General features: G+C 39.0%; 1 protein-coding gene across 1 annotated transcript in view; it reads right to left on the bottom strand.

Annotated features, from left to right (window-relative positions):
* Window positions 1–9039: 9039 nt before the first annotated feature.
* The window catches only part of LOC140158872 (steroid 17-alpha-hydroxylase/17,20 lyase-like), a 76827-nt gene continuing 74782 nt past the window's right edge, over window positions 9040–11084 (bottom strand). The window contains 1 exon segment of the mRNA XM_072182131.1: window positions 9040–9934. Within this exon segment, the coding sequence (XP_072038232.1) occupies window positions 9678–9934 (257 nt within the window). The 3' untranslated portion in view covers window positions 9040–9677.

Here is an 11084-nt window from a genome sequence, read left to right as displayed (position 1 = left end):
ATAATTTTGATTTTTGAAATTCGCAATTCAATACACATTTTATGGCAAATCATTAAGAAGAGCACCACTGGTGCTGTAGCTCATTTGTTATGGGTTATGGTCAGGAATACCATGCGTAGCTATGTATAGCCATGCATAGATATGTATAGCCATGCATAGCTATGTATAGCCATGCATAGCTATGTATAGCCATGCATAGTATAGCCATGCATAGTTATGTATAGCCATGCATAGCTATGTATAGCCATGCATAGCTATGTATAGCTATGTATAGCCATGGATAGCTATGTATAGCCATGGATAGCTATGTATAGCCATGGATAGCTATGTATGGCCATGTATAGCCATATGTAACCATGTCATGGCCATGTATAGCTATGTATACAGGGCTGCCAACTTTGAAAAACACATTTCAGTATTCTCAAAATCACCATAGTGCTGTGATCAAGCACAAATCAGCATTTTGAAAATATACTTACGGTTCTCAAGATATTTATTTATTCAAGGCATTTATTTATTTGTACCTTTTGCTTGTCGAGTATCCTTTGATTTTATGTTGTTTAATACAGTTTTGTATATTTAATGTCTTGGATGCACCATCGGATAGATGAGTGCCACTGATGTAAAAGCAATTTCCAAATAAAAACTTGAAACTTAAAAACTACAACACTTTCATGGTAAATGGCATGCATAGCTATGTATAGCCATGCATAGTATAGCCATGCATAGTTATGTATAGCCATGCATAGCTATGTATAGCCATGCATAGCTATGTATAGCCATGCATAGCTATGTATAGCCATGAATAGCTATGTATAGCCATGGATAGCTATGTATAGCCATGGATAGCTATGTATGGCCATGTATAGCCATATGTAACCATGTCATGGCCATGTATAGCCATGTATAGCTATGTATACAGGGCTGCCAACTTTGAAAAACACATTTCAGTATTCTCAAAATCACCATAGTGCTGTGATCAAGCACAAATCAGCATTTTGAAAATATACTTACGGTTCTCAAGATATTTATTCAAGGCATTTATTTATTTGTACCTTTTGCTTGTCGAGTATCCTTTGATTTTATTTTGTTTAATACAGTTTTGTTTGTATATTTAATGTCTTGGATGCACCATCGGATAGATGAGTGCCACTGATGTAAAAGCAATTTCCAAATAAAAACTTGAAACTTAAAAACTACAACACTTTCATGGTAAATGGCATGCATAGCTATGTATAGCCATGCATAGTTATGTATAGTCATGCATAGCTATGTATAGCCATGCATAGCTATGTATAGCCATGCGTAGCTATGTATAGCCATGCGTAGCTATGTATAGCCATGCGTAGCTATGTATAGCCATGCGTAGCTATGTATAGCCATGCATAGCTATGTATAGCCATGCATAGCTATGTATAGCCATGCATGGCTATGTATAGCCATGGATAGCTATGTATGGCCATGTATAGCCATGCATAGTTATGTATAACCATATGTAACCATGTCATAGCCATGTATAGCCATATATAGCTATGTATAGCCATGTATAACTATGTATACAGGGCTGCCAACTTTGAAAAACACATTTCAGTATTCTCAAACCTCAAAATCACCATAGTGCTGTGATCAAGCACAAATCAGCATTTTGAAAATATACTTGCGGTTCTCAAGATATTTATTTATTCAAGGCATTTATTTATTTGTACCTTTTGCTTGTCGAGTATCCTTTGATTTTATTTTGTTTAATACAGTTTTGTTCACAAGTATATTTAATGTCTTGAATGCACCATCGGATAGATTGAGTGCCACTGATGTAAAAGCAATTTCCAAATAAAAACTTGAAACTTAAAAACTACAACACTTTCATGGTAAATGAAATAAATAAATAAATAAAATTTTGCACACACATCTAATTTTCCTGACTTCATATTTCAAACAAGTGCTCCCTTCAATCCTCAGAACAGGGAAAGGCCACTAGCCTAGTGTTTACCCCAGCACTTCCCTGTTCAGACTTTCTGGTTGTCTGTTTTGTAATGTCAGAGAGGGGCTGTCATGGTCCCATATACTGATATACTAGGCCAGTGCCAGTCAAAAGGACATTTCACCTGTGTCCTTGAGTAAATGTTTACATAACTAATTGGGTCAAGATGTGTGATATAAAGTGTAAATGAGTGAGATGTTTGTTCATAATCAGGGTTGCCAACCAACAATTTGGTAGCCCAATTAGTTCTGATTTGGGAGAATTTGAGACACTATTTGCTCATGGCTCGTGCACAGAAGTAAGGGCCTATAGACTGCACAAGCCCAATTGGTGCTAAAAGCAACACTGAAAAGCAGACATTGTAGCCGCACTGAAACAGTAAAGTTCAACCATCTCTTTTACAAATTCGCACGATCAAGGAGTTTGTACAGTGTTTGTAATATGAAAAGCACCACAAACAGTCTGCATAGGAGACTATTCCATGAAACTAGGTAAAACTTTTCGTAAGAAAATGCTCCAAAAATGATACTTTCCGTCCGAATTTTTTTAGCTAAATAAGTAACAATCATGAACCATCATGCAAAGATCGCCGCCTCAAATTACCAGATCCATTGCTCAAACGATGTAGGAAGCGAAAGAAAAAAACATACAGAAAAATGGATCATGCCTAGAGTTCATTGTGCTAACACAATGAGCTAAAAATTGATATTTTGATATTTAACAGTACTTGAAGTAAACTTTATAATTCTGATGATTTATACTTAAAGTGTATGTAGGTGGGATGAAAAGCCGACGATCAATTGAAAATTTTGACCTTTCGTATTGAAGATATGGATTTTTTTCCCAAAACACCAAAAAAAATTAGGTCTTTTGGGAAAAAAATCCATATCTTCAATATGAAAGGTCAAAATTTTCAATTGACCGTCAGCTTTTCCTCCCTGCTACATACACTTTAAGAATATGTCATTAGATTTATATAATTTACTTCGAGGACTGTTATATATCAAAATTTGAAAAATATCAAATTTTATAATTTGTCATAAAATTTGTATTATATTGTGATTTTCAAAAATGAAAATTATTTGATATCAGAAAGACATGCTTCGTATTCAGAATGCAATTCGATAGGTCTGAGGTACTCTCATGTCCCACAAAAATACTGTCGAAACGCAATAAACGCTCATTTTAGATCCCTTAATTGCATGTCCCTACACTTCTCTGCAGAACTTGCTGTGTAACCAAAGGGAAGTGTGTCCCCACCCCATGAATTATCACAAACCATCTGTACCTCTTTTAGAAGTACAAAATTAATGTGATGACAGATAAATGGTACCTCTATTATTAGGTAAAATAGATGGAAACAAGGCAGACGATATGCATGACAAGAATATGTTTAATGGCGGATGCTAGTCTCGTTACTATGCGTAATGAACGTTGGGGGTGCTATACAAACAGTGTGCACGTACATAATACTACATCTCCCCCTTAAGTATGAAACTGTGCATTTAAATGTTTTTGTAAAAGTTCTCAATGAGAAGTTATTAAATGCAGATTTTATACTCTATTGAACTGAGTATGATTGTTTCTTTCACTTGAGTGTCCTTTTCCTTTCCATGTTCATAACTTGTCCATTTCTGATTTGAGTGTCTTTTGCACAATGTCCTTTTTTAAAAGCACTTCTGGTTCTTGCTTAACTATTTAACACAACTGAAACTTTTGCAACTTTTTGCAACTTCTTTTTTGCAAACTTTGTAAACAACAAAGTAGAAATAGATAAAGTCCAATGCTTTTTGGCTTTTAACAGTTCAAATTTTCTAACTACTGAACATTAAAAATGCTTTGGGCACTAAATTAGGTCAAATTTGTTTTGCCCAATTGAAAGGTCCATAGTTTCTTTTTCTGAAACTTAACTTGAACAAACTTGATTGTCTTTAGTTTCTTTTTCTGAACTTTTAACTTCAACAAACTTCAAAAGGTAAACTTGATTGTCTTTAGTTTCTTTTTCTGAAACTTTTAACTTGTCTTGTAGCGCACAAAGTCACTGTATTTTGGATTTGGCTTTACTACTCTGCCACTGCGAGTCTTCATCTGAGTAACTGGTTCTGGCGTAGCTTGCGACGAACTGTTGTTGCTGGTTGAAGACGCTGGGACTATTGTAGCTGTCTGAAGCTTGCTGGTTGGAGGAGCTGGGACTTGTGGCTGTTGAACTTGCTGATACCGATGATTGGTGCTTGTCTTTGGTTGTTCTTGCTGTGTACTGACAGCTGTGTCTTTAGGTTGTGCGATGGACACCAGTGCTGATCTGTTACGGCGCACTGTGCCTTGCATAGTTTTTACTAGGTAAGATCTTGGCTCAGACCTTCGCTCTATTATCTGTCCATAACGTTTTTGGTCTCTCAGCCAAACATTGTCACCCGGCTGAAGAGTTGGCAACTCTCTAGCGTTGTGTCTGTTGTTAAAGTTACGTTGCTGATTGTCTCTGTACATTTCTTCCTTCTCGCGAACCTTCTGAAGATCTTGTTGAGATCTTGGTTGCAGTATTGACGGGAGCACTGGAAGCTGCGTACGAAGTCTGCGGCCCATTAACAACTCGCTAGGGGACAGGCCATTATGTAGTGGGGTTGATCTGTAGCTGAGCAGTGCTAAGTAAGGGTCACTGTTCTTTTTCAAGAGTCCTTTAATGGTGCGAACTGCCCTCTTAGCCTCACCGTTGGCTTGTGGATATAGTGGACTACTGGTTGTGTGTGCGAATCCGTAAGTTGTTGCAAACTTGCGGAATATGTCTGCGCTAAACTGTGGGCCATTGTCCGAAACCAAAAGATCTGGGATACCGTGTTGCACAAAAAGCTCTTTGAGTGCTATTATGGTGCTTTCTGAAGTTTCGTCATTGAGCTTTTAAATTTCAATCCATCGTGAATAATAATCAACGACGATAACATATGTTTGACCTTGGTAATGGAAAAGGTCGCTACCCAGACGCTGCCAAGGTCTGTCAGGGGAGTGAGGAGGGCATGAGTGGTTCTTTAGTTTCTGGTCTATGTATAGCACACGTGGTACACTTTATCACCATCTCTTCGATGGTTTTAGACATTCCCGGCCACCACACAGAAGTACAGGCACGAGAGCGACACTTACTCACACCAAGATGCCCCTGATGTATGCAAGTCAAAGTGTCAAGCCTCATGGACCTTGGAATCACAATACGATCGTCATAGAGTAAAAGATCATCAATAACTGCCAAATGAGCTCTGTTTTCCCAATATTGGCGTAACAGAGGCAAGTGAGGCATATATGCTGGCCATCCAGTGGAGCAGTATTCACGGATCTTCATGCATTCCTCATCACCTTTCTGAGCGTTGACTAGTTGCTGGAGACGCTGCTCGCTTGCTGGTAGAGTATTAAACACATTCTCTGCGAAAGCTTCAACTTCAGCAATCAGTGCATTGTCAGCATCTGATGGTTTTCCTGTTGGTGCACGTGAGAGTGAATCCGCAATGATCTGCTGCTTTCCAGGTACGTACTGGACTCTGGGGCTGAATCGCATCATCCTGAGTCGGAAGCGCTGTATGCGTGGTGGCATTTTGGCAAGTTCCTTTGAACTCAGGAGTGGTACTAGTGGTTTGTGGTCAGTCTCGAGTGTGAAGTCTAACCCAAGGACGTAGTCTGAAAACTTCTCACAGGCCCATGTTGCTGCGAGAGCTTCTTTCTCGATTACTGCATACCGTTGCTCTGTCTCACTTAAGGTTCGGGAAGCATAACACACTGGACGGCGTTTACCATCGTCCTGTATTTGCAGGAGTACTGCACCGATTCCTGTTGCTGATGCATCTGCTGCGACAATGGTTGGACGTTGTGCGTCATAATGTGCAAGAACCTTGGTAGACACCAGAATGTCTTTCACTTTTTGGAATGATCTTTGCTGATCTTGTCCCCAGTACCAGGCTGTGTCCTTACGTAGCAACTGTCTCATTGGTTCAGTGATCTCTGCTAATGCTGGAATGAACTTTCCCAGTTGATTCACCATCCCCATGAATCTCTGAAGTTCAGTTAGGTTGGTTGGGACTGGAAACTCAGCAATTGCATGAGTTTTCTCAGAGTCTGCATGAAGTCCTGAAGAGTCTATTATGTGGCCTAAGAACCGGATAGACTGTTTGGCACAAGTTGAGTGTGAGCCCAGCTGCTTCTAAGCGTTACAATACTGTACGCACCTGTTTATTGTGCTCTTTTTGTGTTGCACTATGTATCAAAATGTCATCCATATGATAGATCACTCCTTCTAACCCTTCAAGGACATCTGACATCATCCTTTGGAAGATTTCTGGAGCACTGCTGATGCCAAACGGAAGTCTATTGAAACAATACCGACCGAATGGTGTGATGAAAGTTGTAAGAAGGTGAGATTCCACATCTAGGGGAATTTGCCAAAAGCCGCTATTGGCGTCCAATTTGCTTCTACTCTGGCCCAGTTTGGCGAGCGAAGCATCATCTAAACAGACTCCATAGGGTGGATTTCCCGTTTTACGCTTTTGTTAAGCGCGGTAAGATCAACACACACCCGAACAGCACCACTTGATTTTGGGACACACACCATCCCGGAGCACCACTCAGTTAGTGTATTTACTGGTGAAATCACCTCTTGTTTCACCATATTTCCAATATCCGTTTTTACTTTTTGGAGTAATGGATGTGGGACCTTCCTTGGTGTGTATAGGCAGACAGGTTTGCTGTTTTCACTAAGAGAGACATGGTATGTATACTTATCCTGGACTTTCCCAAGACCTTGGAAGAGGTTTGGAAATTCTTCCTGAAAGTTTGATGACTCCGAACCAATTTCATTGACACATGCAATTAAGCCCAACAGATGACAGGCCTTCCTGCCAAGCAGGGAACATTCCTGATTTTTCAACACATACACTTCTTCAGTAAGCTTATTACTGCCATACTGTAGGGTAGCGGTGAACTTACCAACAATTGGAAGTTTCATACGGCTAGGCCCGTAGAGTATTTTAGAAGTGTGTACAAGTTTCATTTGTCTAACCCAAGGCAAGTGATTACCCACAACAGTGACTTTGGCACCAGAATCCAGTTTAAAGTGTGTATTATTGTTATTTACCATAACATCCTCAGACCAATATTGATCCTCGTCCTCAGCGGACTGATCACAACTATCCCAAATTTCACCAAGGAAGGGAGTGTCGGTATCACTATCCGACGGTATATCCTCAATGACCTCATAGAAATCATGGAAATCCAGATCATCAATTTCCCGGACATAAGCACTTGTGTTGCCCCCAAGACATACTGCTGAGTAATGGCCAGGTTTGCTACATTTGTTGCATATTACATTTTTGGCTGGGCAATCACGCCTTGCCACACCACTGACACCCTGACCCTGTCCCTGACTGACTAGGATTTTGGAATTTGGACCTATATCTACTATGAGAGTACTGCGAGGAAGTTCCTGAATTTGGTTTATTTTGAGTTGCATTCGCAGCTGCAGGGTATCCCTTTTTGCGGACATGCACGGACTTGCTTGCATGCTTTACATAATTTATCGTAGCAGCGCTCGAGCTTGTTGCAGCTCCACGGATCAGATCTTTATTTTGCTTTCGTGACTCAAATTGTCTACAAATTTGAATAGCTTGATCTAAAGTGAGTTTTGCTTTGCCTTGCAAACGGTCAGAAAGAGCATCACTCGCTACTCCCGCTACAATTCTGTCTCTTATTAGTTCTTCTTTCAAGCCACCGTACTCACAAAATTCTGCTAACTTGTACAGATCTTGTATGAATGTATCAACAGGTTCATGTTCTGATTGTCTCCGGGTGTTAAATTTTGCCCGTTCAACAACAGTGTTCCTTCGAACTTGGTAGTATTGATCCAAGGCTGTAACCACCTCCTTATATGATGATTTTTCTTCATCAATGTCCTTTAAAGTGGCCAGTATATCATCTGCCACATCACCCATAGAGTATAGCAAAGTGCTAACTTGTTCTCGTTCGAGTTTGTGCGGCCAGACCTGATGCATGTCTGTACCTTTCGAAACGCCGTAACCATTTAGTCCAAAGATCGGACTGTTTTGGCCCTGTAGCACCCTCAAATCGCTCTGGCAGAGGTAGATTTGGGTTGGTAGTGTCGGCTGGATTTCCGTCCGGTTGTGGCATGATGATAATGGGTCGAAATAACCGCTGCCACCATCTATTATTAGGTAAAATAGATGGAAACAAGGCAGACGATATGCATGACAAGAATATGTTTAATGGCGGATGATAGTCTCGTTACTATGCGTAATGAACGTTGGGGGTGCTATACAAACAGTGTGCACATACATAATACTACAGTACCGATTAATGTTATTGGAGACAAAACATTTTGTCAATACATTTGCAATTTTGTATCCCCAGTCCTGAAAAACTGGCTACACCACAGCCTCCAGCACCCCCGTCTTTTATAGAACGGGATGGTAGATCGGTTGGCTATGTCGGTCATGCCCATGGGGTCCTCCAAAGTTGGGGACGAAGTGTTGTATTGAGTAAAAATTCACTTGGTTTTGTCAAGCAAAAATACCAATTCATTTAGGATATTTCTTGTTTATATACTAATTTAAACAACTTGAAAGATACAGATATTAAAGTAATATATCTACATGTAAAAATAATTTCATATTATATTAGGTTACTTTAAATTTGATAGTTTACATATAAAATTCATTACAATTCTGTGTAAATTTCACAATTGATCATATTTATACAATTGATCATATAAATTGTAATCATAAATTTAATCCCACAACTTTGTGAGAAAAATGGTAGATATAAAACCAAAACTTGCCAGGTTTGAATACATAATCATTTTTGTTTCATTTTTATGCAGTATAAGATTTGAGTAACTTAATTGCTATAAAGTAATCATTCATAATATCTCCAGAATACATTAGGCTTAAAAAAATAATAAGTTGACTTGCCCTTATCGATTGACCCAAAAATCTGAAAAAAACATGTTTACTGGCTTTTTCTTCATGTCATATTTTGGTTTATAATATTCAAAATATGTGGTTTATTTATGTTTAACTGTGGCATAAATTCATAAAATCATCAATTACTCACTAATTCTGACTTGATTTCTGCATCTACTGCATTGATTTGAATCACATTTTCCATAAATATGCACTTGAAGATATTGAGCTCCAGAAAATTCAAGTATTGGCAAGTTCAAATGGACTGTGGCATGAAGTAGAATACATTTGTAAATCACATAAATGTAAAAAAAATTCTACATGCAAAGTATTACATGGCACGTCATATTTTGCAGAAATTGCAACAAAATAAAAATTGCAGGCATGAAAACTGGTCTTGGAAAAAGACGCAGCATAGATGCGCACCGCAGCTGGTCCTTAGCTTTTTTTGAATAATATGGTGGTCAAGTTTTCCATGCCCATCGCTATATAGAGTGCTTTATAAATGTAAATCGCTAGACGATGCAGTTATGGTACGTAACTGGTTCCCAATTTATCATCTAGCATATGATATTGCTAGCTTACACTGAGAACCATCGGAATGGCACTTTGTATAGTGCTGCACATGGATAACTTACCCTTGATGGTATGATTGATGTACTGAAAACTCTAAGGCACAACAACGTGTCATTCACTATCACCTTATAACACAGAAACCAGACCAGAGCTGTGGAAATGATAAATCAGAAACGCTTCTTGGCGACAATGTAGTAATCATCAGGCTGGTGTGTCGCTGCACTGCCTGGCAATAACTTGATCTCAAATTCCCCCTCTTGCTCAGGTGGTATAGAGAAGGTGTAGTGTTGAAATAACCAAGAGAACAGAAGGAATATCTCTGCTTTGGCAAAAGCTTCACCGAGGCAAACACGACAACCAAATGAGAATGGAAGAAATCCTTCAGGATGTTGGCGCACCTCACCAGATTCATCTAAAAAGTGTTCTGAAAAGAAGACAAGACAAGAAATCTTTACTTTACCCTTCAACAACTCTTCCTATACCTTTGTACAGGAGTCAACCGTTTAACAATGATGCGTCTGTGTGGTCTGCGTGGTTTAAATCACGCAGACGACACGGACGCATCATTGTTAAACGGTGATGAACAACGGTGAAACATGATTGAATCCCTAATTCAACAACTCTTCCTATACCTTTGTACAGAAGTCAACCGTTGTTAATCCGTGATGAATCCACACTTGTACCGTAGCAGGAAAGAAATACAATTTTCTTTTTGCTCACTGTAGATCTTGGATAACTTGGTGTCATTATTTGTATAATGTTATAAAGAAGCATATAACAAAGTACTCAACAAAAAAAGTTGCATGGCCACGACATATGCCCTAATTCACAGTGAGGTTTGTGTTTCTAAATGCATCATATTTTTAGGGGAAAATAGGAAATTGTGTCCTATTTTCAGACTAGGGTTTCATGGAGGTTCACTAGGGAACTAGTTAATCATGATGGAGCAGTCATGGTTGTTAATTACAGAACTATTTATCCTAATGGGAGGGAATAAAGAAGAATTAGGTAGCCGTGCAAAGTGATCTTTCCTGCACGATATTACTTTAATTAAGAGTACTGATTAGTGATCTGTGTCAGTGGCACAGGGGTAATTCTAAATGGGAGTAGTACTTCTTTGGATGAAAATCTATGTCAGTTTTTGGGAGCAAGAGATTTAGAACAAAAGTCGAGAGTCATGTGCAATGATGTATATTTCCTTAGTAAAGAAAATGATAATGTTTTCACACAAGACCGGGAATACAGAATGGAAAGTGACTAAGAACATGGGGGAACAGTCAGGCACAGAGGTTTGTGTTAGCACAGTGCAGGGGCATCGCAAAACACACAGGAAATGATCACAGTCACTCTTGAAATGAAATGCATTTTATACAAGGATGAAAGCAGAAGTGAAGATAAAAATTCAGGGGTGCAAGTTTTCCTGCTTTTGCAGGAATTCCTGCTTTTATGAAGTAAAAAATTCCCGCACTTTTCTTTATTTATTTTCAGCCCGTTTTGGGGGCTTTTGGCCCAGATTCACACACTTTTCAGGCTTTTTCCTTCAGGTCAGCTTGCATCCCTGTTAAAAAAATAAA

This window comes from Amphiura filiformis, chromosome 8, assembly GCF_039555335.1.
Source record: "Amphiura filiformis chromosome 8, Afil_fr2py, whole genome shotgun sequence".
NCBI lineage: Eukaryota > Metazoa > Echinodermata > Ophiuroidea > Amphilepidida > Amphiuridae > Amphiura > Amphiura filiformis.
This window is presented reverse-complemented; position numbering and strand designations above follow the sequence as displayed.